The sequence below is a fragment of the Macaca mulatta genome, chromosome 15 (assembly GCF_049350105.2).
Source record: "Macaca mulatta isolate MMU2019108-1 chromosome 15, T2T-MMU8v2.0, whole genome shotgun sequence".
Classification (NCBI taxonomy): domain Eukaryota; kingdom Metazoa; phylum Chordata; class Mammalia; order Primates; family Cercopithecidae; genus Macaca; species Macaca mulatta.
The window spans coordinates 37,377,253-37,391,838 of NC_133420.1; the positions used below are offsets into that span (position 1 = coordinate 37,377,253).

The 14,586-nt window shown below is 40.9% G+C and overlaps 1 protein-coding gene across 9 annotated transcripts in view; it reads left to right on the forward strand.

Moving 5' to 3' along the window:
• Positions 1-10,034, forward strand: part of PSMD5 (proteasome 26S subunit, non-ATPase 5) — a 28,330-nt gene extending 18,296 nt beyond the window's left edge. The window contains exons 7-11 of one of the 9 annotated variants that reach the window (XM_077968205.1): positions 1,293-1,484; positions 4,821-4,930; positions 5,639-5,779; positions 7,868-8,590; positions 8,863-10,034. In XM_077968205.1, the coding sequence (XP_077824331.1) occupies positions 1,293-1,484; positions 4,821-4,930; positions 5,639-5,779; positions 7,868-8,125 (701 nt within the window). In that variant the 3' untranslated portion in view covers positions 8,126-8,590; positions 8,863-10,034. The remainder of the gene's footprint in view (positions 1-1,292; positions 1,485-4,820; positions 4,931-5,638; positions 5,780-7,867; positions 8,591-8,862) is intronic. The other 8 variants (XM_015116945.3, XM_077968207.1, XM_077968208.1 and 5 more) reach the window with 8 other exon arrangements.
• The last annotated feature ends 4,552 nt before the right edge of the window (positions 10,035-14,586 follow it).

The following is a 14,586-nucleotide window of genomic DNA, read 5'->3' on the forward strand; positions in this document are numbered from 1 at the left end:
TACCACTTCTATTCAACAAATTACAAGAAGTTATAGCCAGAGCAATTAGGCAAGATAAAAAAAACAAAAGGCATCCAAATCAGAAAGAAAGAAGTGAAAATGTCCCTATTTGTAAATGATGTAGTGTTATATTAATATATAGAATAAAGATTCCACCAAAAAACTGTTAGAATGAATAAATAAATTCAGTAAAACTGCAGGATACAAAATCGGTGCATAAAAATCAGTAGCATTTCTATACACTAACAGTGAACTCTGAAAAAGTAATAAAAGATACATTCCCATTTACAATAGCATTCAAAAAAATTAACTATTTATGAATAAATTTAAGGAGGTGAAAGATCTATACGGTGAGAACTATAAAAACTGATGAAGGAAATTGAAGAAGACACAAATAAATGGAAAGGTATCCTATGTTCATGGATTGGAAGAATTAATATTATTAAAATGTTGGTGCTGCCAAAGCACCATATAGATTCAGTGCATTCCCCACCAAAATTCTTAAATTTAATGACATTTTTCACGAAAGCAGAAAAAAAATTAAAAATACGCGTATTTCAGAATACATTGTTCACAATAAAGATATATGATTTTTTAATTTGTCAGTTAAAAGTTAATTTTATTAAAAAGATACCTGTAGCCTCTTACTGAGGTGGAATCTGTTGCTCTGGGAGCTATGTACTGTTGACTTTGATTTTCAGGAAACATCAGTGCTATTTAGAATATTAGGAAATTTTTCTTTTGAATATCAACAAAAAAATAAAAATACTAGTAATGACATTTACAGTATGTTTCACAGATTAATCAAGTCTCTGAGTGGGAATCTTTATTGTAGGATCTACTCTTGCCATTCTATTCTGGGTCTTGGTTAATTAGTCTTTCTTGAACACTTCCAGAAATTGGAGATGTATGCCTTCCTTAGGTAGCCTAGCTACCTAGCTACCTATTTCATTTATTAATGAACATATCCACTTAAAAATTTCTTCCTGGTAATGAGTCTAAACTTGCCTTCCTATAATTTGTATCCACTGGTCCTTTTTCTTTGTTCTCCCTCTTGCATATGCCAGTACTTCAATAGCTGGTCCCAGCTCCATTGACACCCTCTCTCAGGATCACACATCACAGGTCCTTCAGAATCTCCTAATGGTCTCTCTGATCTCCAAGCAACACACTACTGTAACCTTTCTACGCTTTCTGGCCTGCAGTTCATTTCTATTCCTGTGAAGTTATAGGGCCCACAATTCATGCTGTCTTGTTCCCCTATTAAAATATATTCTTGTAAATCTCTTTAGGATTCGTGAAGTTTTTTGGAAACCTGGCTGTCATGGATAGTCCTCAACAGATCTGTGAGCGTTATCCTATCTTTGTGGAAAAAGTCTTTGAAATGACAGAAAGTCAGGACCCCACTATGACTGGTGTAGCTGTAGACACAGTTGGAATCTTGGGATCCAATGTTGAAGGAAAACAGGTTTTACAGAAAACAGGTTGGTATGACTTGGCCCTGTTCAGGGATATCTTAATTTTTGACAGGGGTTCAATGTGTAAGTTCATTTACTGGTGGGTTAACTACATTGTAGAAACTATTTTATGGGTGGCAGTCTTGTTAACCATAACCTTGGACTCATATCTGAAAGTCTAATAATTACTATGGAAAACCTTTTTTTTTTTTTTTTTGACTTTTCACTGTTTAGGTTTCTACCAATCTATTTCAACCAAACATTGTTTCCTGTTTCCCCTCTGTGTCTTCTTTGACTAGATTTCATGGTACAGATGATGGGCTAGAATCAAAAAGGCCTGAATTCATGTCCTTGGGTTTTCTATTTCTTTCTTTCTTTTCTTTCTTTCAGATTGGGAGTGTCTCTCTGTTATACAGGCTGGCTTCAAACTCTCAGGCTCAAGCAATCCTCCTGCCTCATCCTCTTGATTGGCTGGGTCTGCAGGTCCACACCATTGTGTCCAGCCCTGACTTTGCTTTTTGAACTTCATTTACTCACTTTGCTTTTCTAGGCCTCATTTTCTTCATTTATAAAAATGGCATAACAACTACTTCTCAGGGTTGTTGGGAGTATTTACAAAATTTTGGGTTTTTTTGTAATGTCAAGAAAGGAAAATAAAAGTTTGTTATATGATTTCATGTTAAGAGATACTTTTGGCATGTTACGAGATACAGTAGCTCATGCCTGTAATCCAGCACTTTGGGAGGCCAAGGTGGGTGGATTGCCTAAGCTCAGGAGTTCAAGACCAGGCTGGGCAACATGGCAAAATCCTGTCTCTACTCAAGAATACAAAAATTAGTCAGGCATGGTACTGTGCAACTGTAGTCCCAGCTACTTGAGAGGCTGAGGCAGGAGAATTGCTTGAACCTGGCAGGTGGAGGTTGCAGTGAGCTGAGATCGTGCCACTACACTCCAGCCTGGGTGACAGAGTGAGATTCTATCTCAAAAAAAAAAAAAAAAAAAAAAGAGGCCAGGCAAGGTGGCTCATGCCTGTAATCCCAGCATTTTGGGAGGCCAGAGCAGGTGGATCACTTAAGGTCAGGAGTTCGAGACCAGCCTGGCCAACATGGTGAAACCCCATCTCTACTAAAAATACAAAAATCAGCTGAGCATGGTGGCGCATGCCTGCAGTCCCAGCTACTCGGGAGGCTGAGGCAGGAGAATGGCTTGAACCCAGAAGGCAAAGGTTGCAGTGAGCCAAGATCATACCACTGCACTCCAGCCTGGGTGACAGTGCGAGACTCTGTAAAAAGAAAAAAAAAAAAAAAAAAGATACTTTTATGGAACATCCATGAGAATCAACAGCACAACAAATTATACACACAAAATAATATGCAGCCCAATTACTAAAATTCTTGAGACACATATGTTGAAAATTATCTCACCTGTAATCCCAGCACTTTGGGAGGCCAAGAGGGGAGGATTGCTTGAGCCCAGGAATTCAAGACTAGCCTTGGCAACAACAACAAAAAAATTGGCCAGGTGTGGTGGCACATGCCTATAGTCCCAGCCACTCGGGAGACTGAGGTGGAAGACTCATTTGAGCCCAGGAGATGAAGGCTGCAGTGAGCCTTGATCACTCCATTGCACTGCAGCCTAGGTGACAGAGTAAGACTCCATCTCAAAAAAAATTTAAAAAGAGGCCGGGCAAGGTGGCTCATGCCTGTAATCCCAACACTTTGGGAGGCCAAGGCGGGTGGATCGCCTGAGGTCAAGAGTTTGAGACCAGCCTGGCCAACAGTCTCTACTAAAAATACAAAAATTAGCTGGGTGTGGTGGCAGGCACCTGTAATCCCAGCTACTCAGGAGGTTGAGGCAGGAGAATCGCTTGAACCTGGGCAGTGAGCCGAGATCGCGCCATTGCACTCCAGCCTGGGCGACACAGCGAGACTCCATCTCAAAAAACTAAAAATTAGAGAATAGAAAAAGAAAATACGGCCGGGCGCGGTGGCTCAAGCCTGTAATCCCAGCACTTTGGGAGGCCGAGACGGGTGGATCACGAGGTCAGGAGATCGAGACCATCCTGGTGAACACAGTGAAACCCCGTCTCTACTAAAAACTACAAAAAACTAGCCGGGCGAGGTGGCGGGCGCCTGTAGTCCCAGCTACTCGGGAGGCTGAGGCAGGAGAATGGCGTGAACCCGGGAGGCGGAGCTTGCAGTGAGCTGAGATCAGGCCACTGCACTCCAGCCTGGGCGACAGAGCGAGACTCCGTCTCAAAAAAAAAAAAAAAAAAAAAAAAAAAAAAAAAAAAGAAAAAGAAAATACACTGTTGTGTATCACGGCTGATATTTTTGTTGTATGTAGTTTTCTAAGTGCTTTTACCTATGACAATCTTTTTACAATCCTGTAAAGAACATACTATTGTCATTTTCATTTTCCAGATAAGGTAGATGAAACTTAGAGGAGTTAAGAAAATTTCTAAGGTCATACAAATTAGGGCAGCTGCTACTCAAATCCAGGTCCTTTGATTCCAGTTTTATAACTCTGCCTTATATATATGCTGTGTTGTGTGTAATTGTGTGTTCTAGGCCTGTCACTGGTTCTCTGACTACATGCTTATTTTTGTATTGGTTTAGGTTGGTAGAGGTCATAGTGTATGAGAGCATACTTTAAAAAAAAATCTCATTTTTCACTTCAGATCCATTAGGATGGCTATTACTTTAAAAAAAAAAAAAACCATAAAATAGTAAGTGTTAGGATGTGGAGAAATTGTAACCTTTGTGCATTTTACATTTCCTTCATCCAACAGCTCCACTTTCAGGTATATACCAAAAAAATAAAAGCAGAGACTCAAACAAATGTTTGTACACTCATGTTCGTAGCAGCATTTGATTCACAACAACCAAAAAAAGGTGCAAGCAACCCAATGAACATTGATAGATGAATCAATAAACAAAATGTGGTATATACATACAATGGAATATTACTCAGCCTTTAAAAAGAATGAGATTCTGGCACATGCTACAGCATGGAGGAATCTGCACCATTGATAACATTATGCTAAGTGAAGTAAGCCAGACACATAAGGACAGATATTGTACAATTCCACTTAGATGAGATACCTAAAAGAGTCCAGTTCACAGGAGGTAGAATAGGGGTTGGCAGGGGATGAGGGTAGAGAAGAAAGGAAATTATTGTTTAATGGATACAGAGTTTCAGTTTGGGTTGACGAAAAAGTTCTAGGATGGTTATGATGGTTGCACAACAATGTGAATGTACTTAATAGCACTGAACTATACACTAAAAATGATTAAAATGGTAAATTTTATGTTGTGTATATTTTACCATAATAAAGAAGAATCTCACTGTTACCCTTCAAAGGAACTCGCTTTGAACGCTTGCTTATGAGAATAGGACATCAATCAAAGAATGCCCCAGTGGAGCTAAAAATTAGATGTTTGGATGCAATTTCATCTCTTCTGTACTTACCAGTAAGTAGATTGGGAAATTAATGAAGGACAGTGGGATATGTTTGGGAAAATAAATCTGTATGAATCAACATGATAAATGTGATGAAGTAAATGCCATTTTTCTCTTAATACAAGGAGATAACCCTCATATGACTAGTGACATTTTTAATTTAAAATGGAATCATAGAGTGTTAGAACTGAACGGGCCGGGCGCGGTGGCTCAAGCCTGTAATCCCAGCACTTTGGGAGGCCGAGACGGGCGGATCACGAGGTCAGGAGATCGAGACCATCCTGGCTAACACAGTGAAACCCCGTCTCTATTAAGAAATACAAAAAAAACTAGCCGGGCGAGGTGGCGGGCGCCTGTAGTCCCAGCTACTCGGGAGGCTGAGGCAGGAGAATGGCGTGAACCCGGGAGGCGGAGCTTGCAGTGAGCTGAGATCCGGCCACTGCACTCCAGCCTGGGTGACAGAGCGAGACTCTGTCTCAAAAAAAAAAAAAAAAAAAAAAAGAACTGAACGGACTCTAGAGATTGCTTTATCAACCACATTCAGAGAAAACTGGGAAAGGTCTGGGCTGGATTTGAGAAAGAGTCCTCCAAACTTAGCCAATATCACACAACAAATTAATGACAGAGTGCCATTAGTACTCAGGTGTCTAACTTCCAAATAAGTGCTTTTCTCCAGATCAGTTAACTTTGTGATGAGATTTTCCTTTTCTTTCCTGTAGCCTGAGCAGCAGACTGATGACCTTCTGAGGATGACAGAATCCTGGTTTTCTGCTTTATCTCGGGATCCACTGGAGCTCTTCCGTGGCATTAGTAGTCAACCCTTCCCTGAACTACACTGTGCTGCCTTAAAAGTGTTTACGGTAGGTATTCACTTCCATAGGTCCTTCTGGGAGCCTGCCAGTTCAACACTTGAGTACTTACAGTGAGCCAGAGCCTGTGCCATCTCTGGGGATTCACAAGTGCATGGTATAGTTTCTACCTTCTGCTACCTTAGAGACTAAGGAGGGAGATAGATGTGTAAACATATTGTTTCAGTAAAAGATACTAGGTGCTGTTTAAGGTTTGAACAGGATGCTATGGGATAACACAGTTAATTCCAGACTTTTTATCTGCCATCCTCTATTGACCTAACCCTGGTCTTCCTAATCCTTATTTCCCCCGCAGAAAATAAGACTTCTGGCACCTAATGCTCCAGTGGTACCAAACTGTTTGTGTCTCTGAACCTTTGCTGGGGTCTCTGTATCTAACACTCTTCCTTAACTTTGCTTCTTAACCTCTTGCTCATTCGTCAGGGACTAACTCCGGTATGTCTTCAGCACACTGCCCAGATTGACAAGGTTGAGTTAAACAATGTTGGCTCTCATATGTTGCATTTATTTATTCAGCAAACATTTGTTGAGTTTCCGTTTTTGCTCAGTGAAGGGCATACAACAGTGAAGAAAATATATAAAGACCTTCCTTTCATGTAGTTTCCTGCCTATTGAAGGAGCGAGGCAGTAAATATAATTGTACAGTTACTTACATTACTACAGCTGTGGTAAGGATTATACCTTTGTGTTCTATTTGTTATATTATTTTGCAAATGTTTATTTATTGACCTGTCTCACCTATTAAGTAGAGTTGGTTGACAGCAGGAAGCATATCTGATTTATCTTTGTAGCCACAGCATAGAAAGGTAGTAATCACTTTAGTAATCTTATCAATAATGGGATCTCAGACAGCATACATGGCCTAGACTGGGAGGGAATAAGGAGAATGGCAGGGACAAAAGAGGGAAGGCTTCCTGAGGATGCGATACAGGATCTGGGTCTTGAAGGATACAGGTATTCCTATAATCTTCAGAAACATTTTTTTTTTTTTCCTGAGATGGAGTCTCTCGCTGTGTCTCCCAGGCTGGAGTATAGTGGCACGATCTTGGCTCACTGCAAGCTCCACCTCCCGGGTTCACGCCATTCTTCTGCCTCAGCCTCCCGAGCAGCTGGGACTACAGGCACCCGCCACTACGCCCGGCTAATTTCTTTTTGTATTTTTAATAGAGACGGGGTTTCACTGTGTTAGCCAGGATGGTCTTGATCTCCTGACCTCATGATCCGCCCGCCTCAGTCTCCCAAAGTGCTGGGATTACAGGCGTGAGCCACCGCACCTGACCAGAAACATTTTTTTAAGACTGCTTCACCCTTGTAAATAGTCCTTGTATGAGATGGCCATTTTGGCTCCTGCTTAGTATTTTCATTATTGGTTTATTTTGGTTTTGCTCTTCTGCCTTATCCTGTGCTTAGTTGGTTCCATTGTAGAAATAATTTTCTATTTTCTGGTTGGGATAACTATTTTTATTTCTGCCTACCTTCATGCTTGGTTGTGAGACAGGCCAAAGTTTCTCAAACATTCGTCTTAGGAATCCTATTAAAATGTAGGTTCTAATTCAGGAGTTGTGGGGCAGAGCCCGGAATCCTGAATGTCTAACAAGCTCGCAGGTGATGGTGATGCTACTTGTCTGTGGAATGCATTTTGAGAGGAAAAAACTAGACCATAAACTTGATTGTTACTTCTTTTTCATTAAAATGTAATAGGTTTTGAAAAACTTAATCTTAAAATTTGAAAAAGACTTAGAAGTAGAATTTTTAAAAAGGTTTACCTATGTCATTTCCTATTCTTTGTAAACACTGTTAATGTTTATTTTTTATTACTATATACCATAATTTACTTAACCATTCTCCCATTATTAGATATTTATATTGTAACTTTCACACTATTATGAACATTTTTGTATACAAAGATTTTTTGTATTTAAGATTATTAAGTTAGATTCTCAGGAAGGAATTTACTTAGACAAAAGGTAACGTTTTTAAAGTTCATGTTGCCAGATTTCTTTGTAAATATTGTGTCATCCCACTAACAAACTTAACTTTGACTCAGGGGAATTGTATTCTTTCTGCCTTCCATTTCAGGCCATTGCAAACCAACCCTGGGCTCAGAAACTTATGTTTAACAGTCCAGGTTTTGTAGAATATGTGGTGGACCGGTCTGTGGAGCATGACAAAGCTTCAAAGGATGCCAAATATGAACTAGTGAAAGCACTTGCCAATTCCAAGACAATTGCAGAAATCTTTGGGAACCCAAATTATTTGAGGCTCAGAACTTACCTGAGTGAAGGTCCATACTATGTGAAACCTGTTTCCACGACAGCAGTAGAAGGAGCCGAATGATTTCTTCTGGAGTCTCATGTAGAGGACCACGCTTTGACCAAAACTTCTCCTAAGGCATTTGACTCCATCTATATTTCACAAAAGAGACTTCCTTCCCCCAAGAATTATCATGGATTGTCGGGTGTTACTTTGTCACCAACATTGTTATGTGTCTACATTGAAATGCAAAGTGGAACTAGGAGTTTGGAATGCATTAAGAGCAGGCAAGCTTGGTTATAATCCAGTGTTTTTCAGATTCCTTTCACTGCCTTAATCTTTGCAACAAGATGGAAGTTTTTTTCTTCCCTCGAAATTTTCATCGACATACAATCTTTTTTTTTTTTTTTTTTTTTTTTTTTTTGAGATGGAGTCTCACTGTGTCGCCCAGGCTGGAGTGCAGTGGCGCAATCTCGGCTCACTGCAAGCTCCGCCTCCCGGGTTCACGCCATTCTCGTGCCTCAGCCTCCCGTATAGCTAGGACTACAGGTGCCTGCCACCGCACCCGGCTAATTTTTTGTATTTTTAGTAGAGACGGGGTTTCACCGTGTTAGCTAGGATGGTCTCCATCTCCTGACCTCGTGATCCGCCTGTCTTGGCCTCCCAAAGTGCTGGGATTACAGGCGTGAGCCACCACGCCCGGCCCATACAATCTTATTTAAAAGCCTCCTTCAGGGCTGGGCGCGGTGACACACGCCTGTAATCCCAGCACTTTTTTGCCAAGGTGGGCAAATCACTTGAGCCTAGGAGTTCAAGACCAGCCTGGCCGATATGGCAAAACCCCGTCTCTACTAAAAATATAAAAATTAGCCAGGCATGATGGCACACACGTATAATCTCAGCTACTCAGGAGACTGAGGCATGAGAATCGCTTGAGCCTGGGAGGCAGAGGTTGCAGTGAGTGAGATCTTGCCACTGCACACCAGCCTGGGCAACACAGCAAGACTCTGTCTCAAAAATAAGTAAATAAAACAAAAACCTGCCACCAAATTATTTCTGGATTTTCTTCACTGTCTCTTTTTTCTTTTTGGCACTATCTCTTTTTTCTTTTTGGTCCTTTTTCCGTTTCTGATTCCACTTTCAAAGTCTTGAATATATTCTTTGAAAAATAAGTAGTATGGAATATTAAAATTATATTCCCTATACTCAGAATCCTTTTTATGAGCTCTTTTTTTGTTACTATTATTCCTTTGAAAAAATGACTTAAAGTCTCTAAAAAATGTTTATAGTGTTTATGTATTTTTTTTTTGCTGCTTACCGATGAATTTTACCCTGTTGTGGTTTTGGGGGAGGAAAAGTGATAACATGCTAACCAGAAGGATTCCTAAACTGTCATTTCATTTATTGGTAGGTCATGATTGTTGAGGGTTTTGCTTTGGATTTTTCATACCTATAAAGTCAATCTTGAGTTGATCAGAGAAAAGGAAACTTACTCCTAATACACAGAGCCAGAACAGAAGGGACATTTGCATAAATCAGTATACCATCTCATTAATTTACAAAGGATAATCTTTCTTTTCATTGACAACACCTACACCCACCTGTTTTCCAGTGTTGTTCTCTCTGAACAGCAAAGCCAAAGCACTCTGCACACCACATCACCTGTTCCGAGGTTTATGCACGAGCGTATTTCTTTTAGGCCATGGTGAAGTTGATAAACCACCCCTGCTTTGTAACAAAATTATTTCAAAGTGACTGGAATTATCTAGTCCCCAGATTGATCATCTCCCCTGGCAACGTGACTCTCTTTTGTGTGTGTGTTTCCATGCTGACCAGTCCCCTACTGTTAATATCACTACTAATTAGGCTACAGCCAGGTCTTTCCTGGCCTGAGAAATATTCTCTTAAAATGACCTTTGTTTTAATTTCATTCATGATGTTGATTTTTTTTTTCAATGTGGTACAGTATATACAATAAAATTTGTCATAACTATTTTAAGTGTACAGTTCAGTATATTATATATGTTCATAATGTTGTATAACCATCACCACCATCCATCTTCAGAATTATTTTCATCTTATACAATTGAAACTGTATTCATTAAACAATAACTGTCTATTCCCTCTTTTCTACAACCTCTGGCAACCACCATTCTGCTTTATGACATTGATTTTATTCACTTAACATCAGAGTTTGGGGGGATGCCCTCCTATGTATGGCCTACACATTCTGATTTTTTTTAGATTGAATAAAATACGTAAATCATTTTAATTTCATAAGTAAACACCTGTTGACTGCCAATTATGTTATTGGCACTGGGGAAAGTGCTAGACATTGGCCTAAGTGCCAAGTGCATCCCATTTAACTTTTACAACCCTGTTTCACAGATGAGGAAACCAAGACTTTCAGTAGCTTATCTGAAAATCACACAAGAAGAAAGTGTCTTATAGTGGAAGAAAATAGGTCAATAGAAAGAGAGATAAGAAGTACAATAATAGAGGAAAACAGAAAACATGTCCCCAGACTTAATATGTTTTCCAGGGAAGGAAACATCTGCATCTTGAAGAACTAGTAGGAGCCAGTCAAGTGAAGAACACAGTGGAGTCGCAAAGCAAGACAGCAGGTACACATGAAAATGAGAACATGTTTGAGAAACTACAAGTAATTCAATATGACTAACGCCTAGGATTTAAAGGGAAATTTTTGCAAAATTCTTTATTACTAATAATACCTACCATTTCTTAGCATTGATTTTATGTTAGGCATTTGGCATGCATTTTCTCACTTTATCATCATAGCCATAAAAGTTAAGTATTTCACAGACAAAGGCACTAAAACTGGGAAATTAAGTACTTTGTACAGGTCACAAAGCTAGAATATTAATCTGATTTTCTGAGGGTTAATGGTACTCCTCTTTTGTCACCTGGTTATATTTGAAGGTAATAGTAGCTAACAGTTACTGAGTTTTTAATGTGTCCCAAGCATTTGCTAAGACGTTTTCATGTATTAACTCATGTGGCCATCCTCACACTTCCAGGAGTTACATAACAAAACCAAGGCACAGCAAAATTCAGGAACTTGGGTGAGATCACACAGCAAATAAGAGGAGTCAACATTTCAACCTAGGCTGTTTAATACAGAACATATGTTCCTGAATACTCTCTGTTCCTCTTAGTCAACATTTACTATGGACCAAATCTATTGACAGACACTTGCCATATGTAGACCATCAACCACACAAAGATTGAGTTTGTACATAAAGAGGCTCAGGATGACTTAGTAACATATCAAAAAATCTGGTCTAATAAGGGTCATGGCAGGGACTTAAACTTAAAATCTCAAGAGCCCCAAGATGGGAACTACTGATCTAATCATTACACAAGAGAAATCAGAAAGTGTGTGTTGTGGGTTGAATAGTGTTCCCCAAAAATACGTGTTCAAGTTCAGGTACCCCCAGAACCTGTGAACATGATCATATTTCTCAATGGGGAGGAAGCCAGGCACAGTGGCTCACGCCTGTAATCCCAGCACTTTGAGAGGCCGAGGTGGGTATATCACCTGAGGACAGAAGTTCAAGACCAGCCTGGCCAATATGGTGAAACCCCGTCTCTACTAAACATAGAAAAATTAGCTGGGCATGGTGGCACATGCCTGTAGTCCCAGATATTCAGGAGGCTGAGGCAGGAGAATCGCTTGAACCCGGGAGGTGGAGGTTGCAGTGATCCAAGATCATGCCACTGTACTCCAGCCTGGGCGACAGAGCGAGACTCTGTCTCTAAATAAATAAATAAATAAATAAATGGAGAGGTGGTGGGGCATCTTTGCTGATGTAATCAAGTTAAGATGATGACATTAGGGCGGGCCCTAATCCAATGACTAGTGTCCTTATAAGAGGGAAATTTGGACACAGACACACAGAGGGAAGATGGTGTGAAGTTACTAACACACAGCAGTCCACGTAAAGGTGAAGGTAGAGGTTGAAATGACACGTTTGCAAGCCACAGAACGTCAAGGATTGCTGGCAACCAGCAGAAGCTACGAGAAACAAGGATTCTCCCCAACTGGCTTCAGAGAGAACAGGGCACTGACACCTTGATTTCAGCCTTCTAGCCTCAAAAACATGAGAGAATAAGTTCTGCTGTTTTAAGTCACCCAGTTTGTGATACTTTATTATAGTATCCCTAGGAAACGAATATAGGGTATATTTCATGACATGAAATGTGAATTTGTTGCACCCCATCTGTGAAATACTGCCTAAGTAGAACTTGACAAAAGTTAGACATCCAGCTCTTTACACTAGTGAAGTTTTAAGCTAATATAAACTAGGGGGCTAATAGTTTTAAGTTACTTGCAGTTCTACCACCCAGATTACTAAAATGTTTCTTGCTTGCAGACAAGAAACTTTTTTTTTTTTTTTTTTTTTTGAGAGAGAGTGTTGCTCTGTCACCCAGGTTGGGGTCCAGTGGTACGATCTTGGCTCACTGCAACCTCTGCCTCCGGGGTTCAACCTATTTTTGTGTCTCAGCCTCGTGACTGGGATTATAGACGTGCACCACCATGCCCGGCTAATTTTTGTATTTTTAGTAGAGACGGGGTTTCACCTTGTTGGCCAGGCTGGTCTCAAACGCCCAACCTCAGGTGATATGCCTGCCTCAGCCTCCCAAAGTGCTGGGATTACAGGAGTGAGCTACCACACTCGGCCAAGAATAACATTTTATTACAAAAATTCCCCTATTTAAGGTTTTCCTTTTAATTCTGAGCATTCGCCACCATCACTGAGTCATGACAGTACCATGGAATGATTTTTAAAAGTCCACTAATTAGGGCCGGGCGCGGTGGCTCAAGCCTGTAATCCCAGCACTTTGGGAGGCCGAGACGGGCGGATCACGAGCTCAGGAGATCGAGACCATCCTGGCTAACACGGTGAAACCCTGTCTCTACTAAAAATACAAAAAAAATTAGCCGGGTGAGGTGGCGGGTGCCTGTAATCCCAGCTACTTGGGAGGCTGAGGCAGGAGAATGGCGTGAACCCGGGAGCCAGACCTTGCAGTGAGCTGAGATCTGGCCACTGCACTCCAGCCTGGGCGACAGAGCGAGACTCCGTATCAAAAAAAAAAAAAAAAAAAAAAAAAACACCAGTCCACTAATTATAAACCAAAATAAGACTTGGTTACATTTTTTTTGGTTGTAGATATGTAAACATCACACACACACACACACACACACACACACACACACACATGCTTTTTTTCCACAATGTACTCTGTGTATAAGGCCCTTTCTTCCCTTGGTCAGTCCCTGTCATATGAATCTGATGGAAGAAAGTCTACAGGGAGTATCCCTGGCAGACTGACCAACCTAGGTATATGTATGTAGAATGATTAGGTTATCCTCAAACAGGTATCAAATACTTGAATCTACTTCACCGGGGCAATAAGTTAGGCACAGAAGGTGGTTTGGACCTTTGGGATGCACCTGTGGATTTTAGAGCCTTGCCGTGGCTGGCAGAGTCAGAGGATGTTGGGAGCCTTTTTCTCTGGTCGAAGGGTGGGATCCTGCTGCCTGGTCACTCCAGTGTAGTGTAGGTGCCACGAGTGCTGAGGGCTAGGATGCCACTGCCCACCTATATCATAACCAGGTACCAAGGGCATCTGACGGTAACAGATGTGAGGAGCTGGGAGGCAGGGGCAGAGGATAGAGAAATATATGACTGATTCTTCATGGAGGCAGGTGGGAAAAGCAAATAGGAGCTGATATTATCAGGGTGTCTTTCATTCAAGTTCTGCTAGTCTTCAACCTCCCTGAACTTCAGAGAACAGAAGAGATGGCTCCCAGCGAGGACAGTGGTGGTGTCCCTTCCATAGCCCAGCTAGGAGTCACCAATCTTCTGAAGAGGAAGCCCCCAGGCAGCATGTGTATCACCAAATTCATTGAAGAAGCACAGCCATGCGAGGCAGATTGCAGCTGGGGATGTAGATGGCTTCCAGGTGGACACAAAAGGAGGAAGAGTGACCATATGTTCATGGACACCCAGATGTTAGGAGGTCTAGGCCCCATGTAGAACAAGTTCTGGAGCTGAAGGTTCAGTTGGAATATACACTAGTGAGAGCCTGCTGCCCATAAGTTGCTCAGCCCCTCCTGAGAGCATCCTCTGACAGAATGACCAACCTTGGTCTATGTGTGTAGAATAATTAGATTATCCCCAAGCAGATATCAGATACTTGAATGTACTACAGATTTCTGGGTATAGTATACTTTATCTTCCTCCGCAGGCGTCCCCAGAGGTTTGGAAAGTTTTATATAGGATGCTTGATTAGTCCTTTCTGATATTTGTAAACATTTCCCAATAAAGCTGCATATTCATTTATCCTTTAATAAAGCATTATCGAAATATAATGACATATAGGGAAAGCCTGTTTGTGCTCTACAGGCTTGTGAAAAGGTGCTAGAATCAAATGCTTGAAAATAAATTGAAACATCAGAGACACCCCCTCATCCATGTGTGACATGGGCATCTGAACCTAACGTGGAAGCATATAAACAT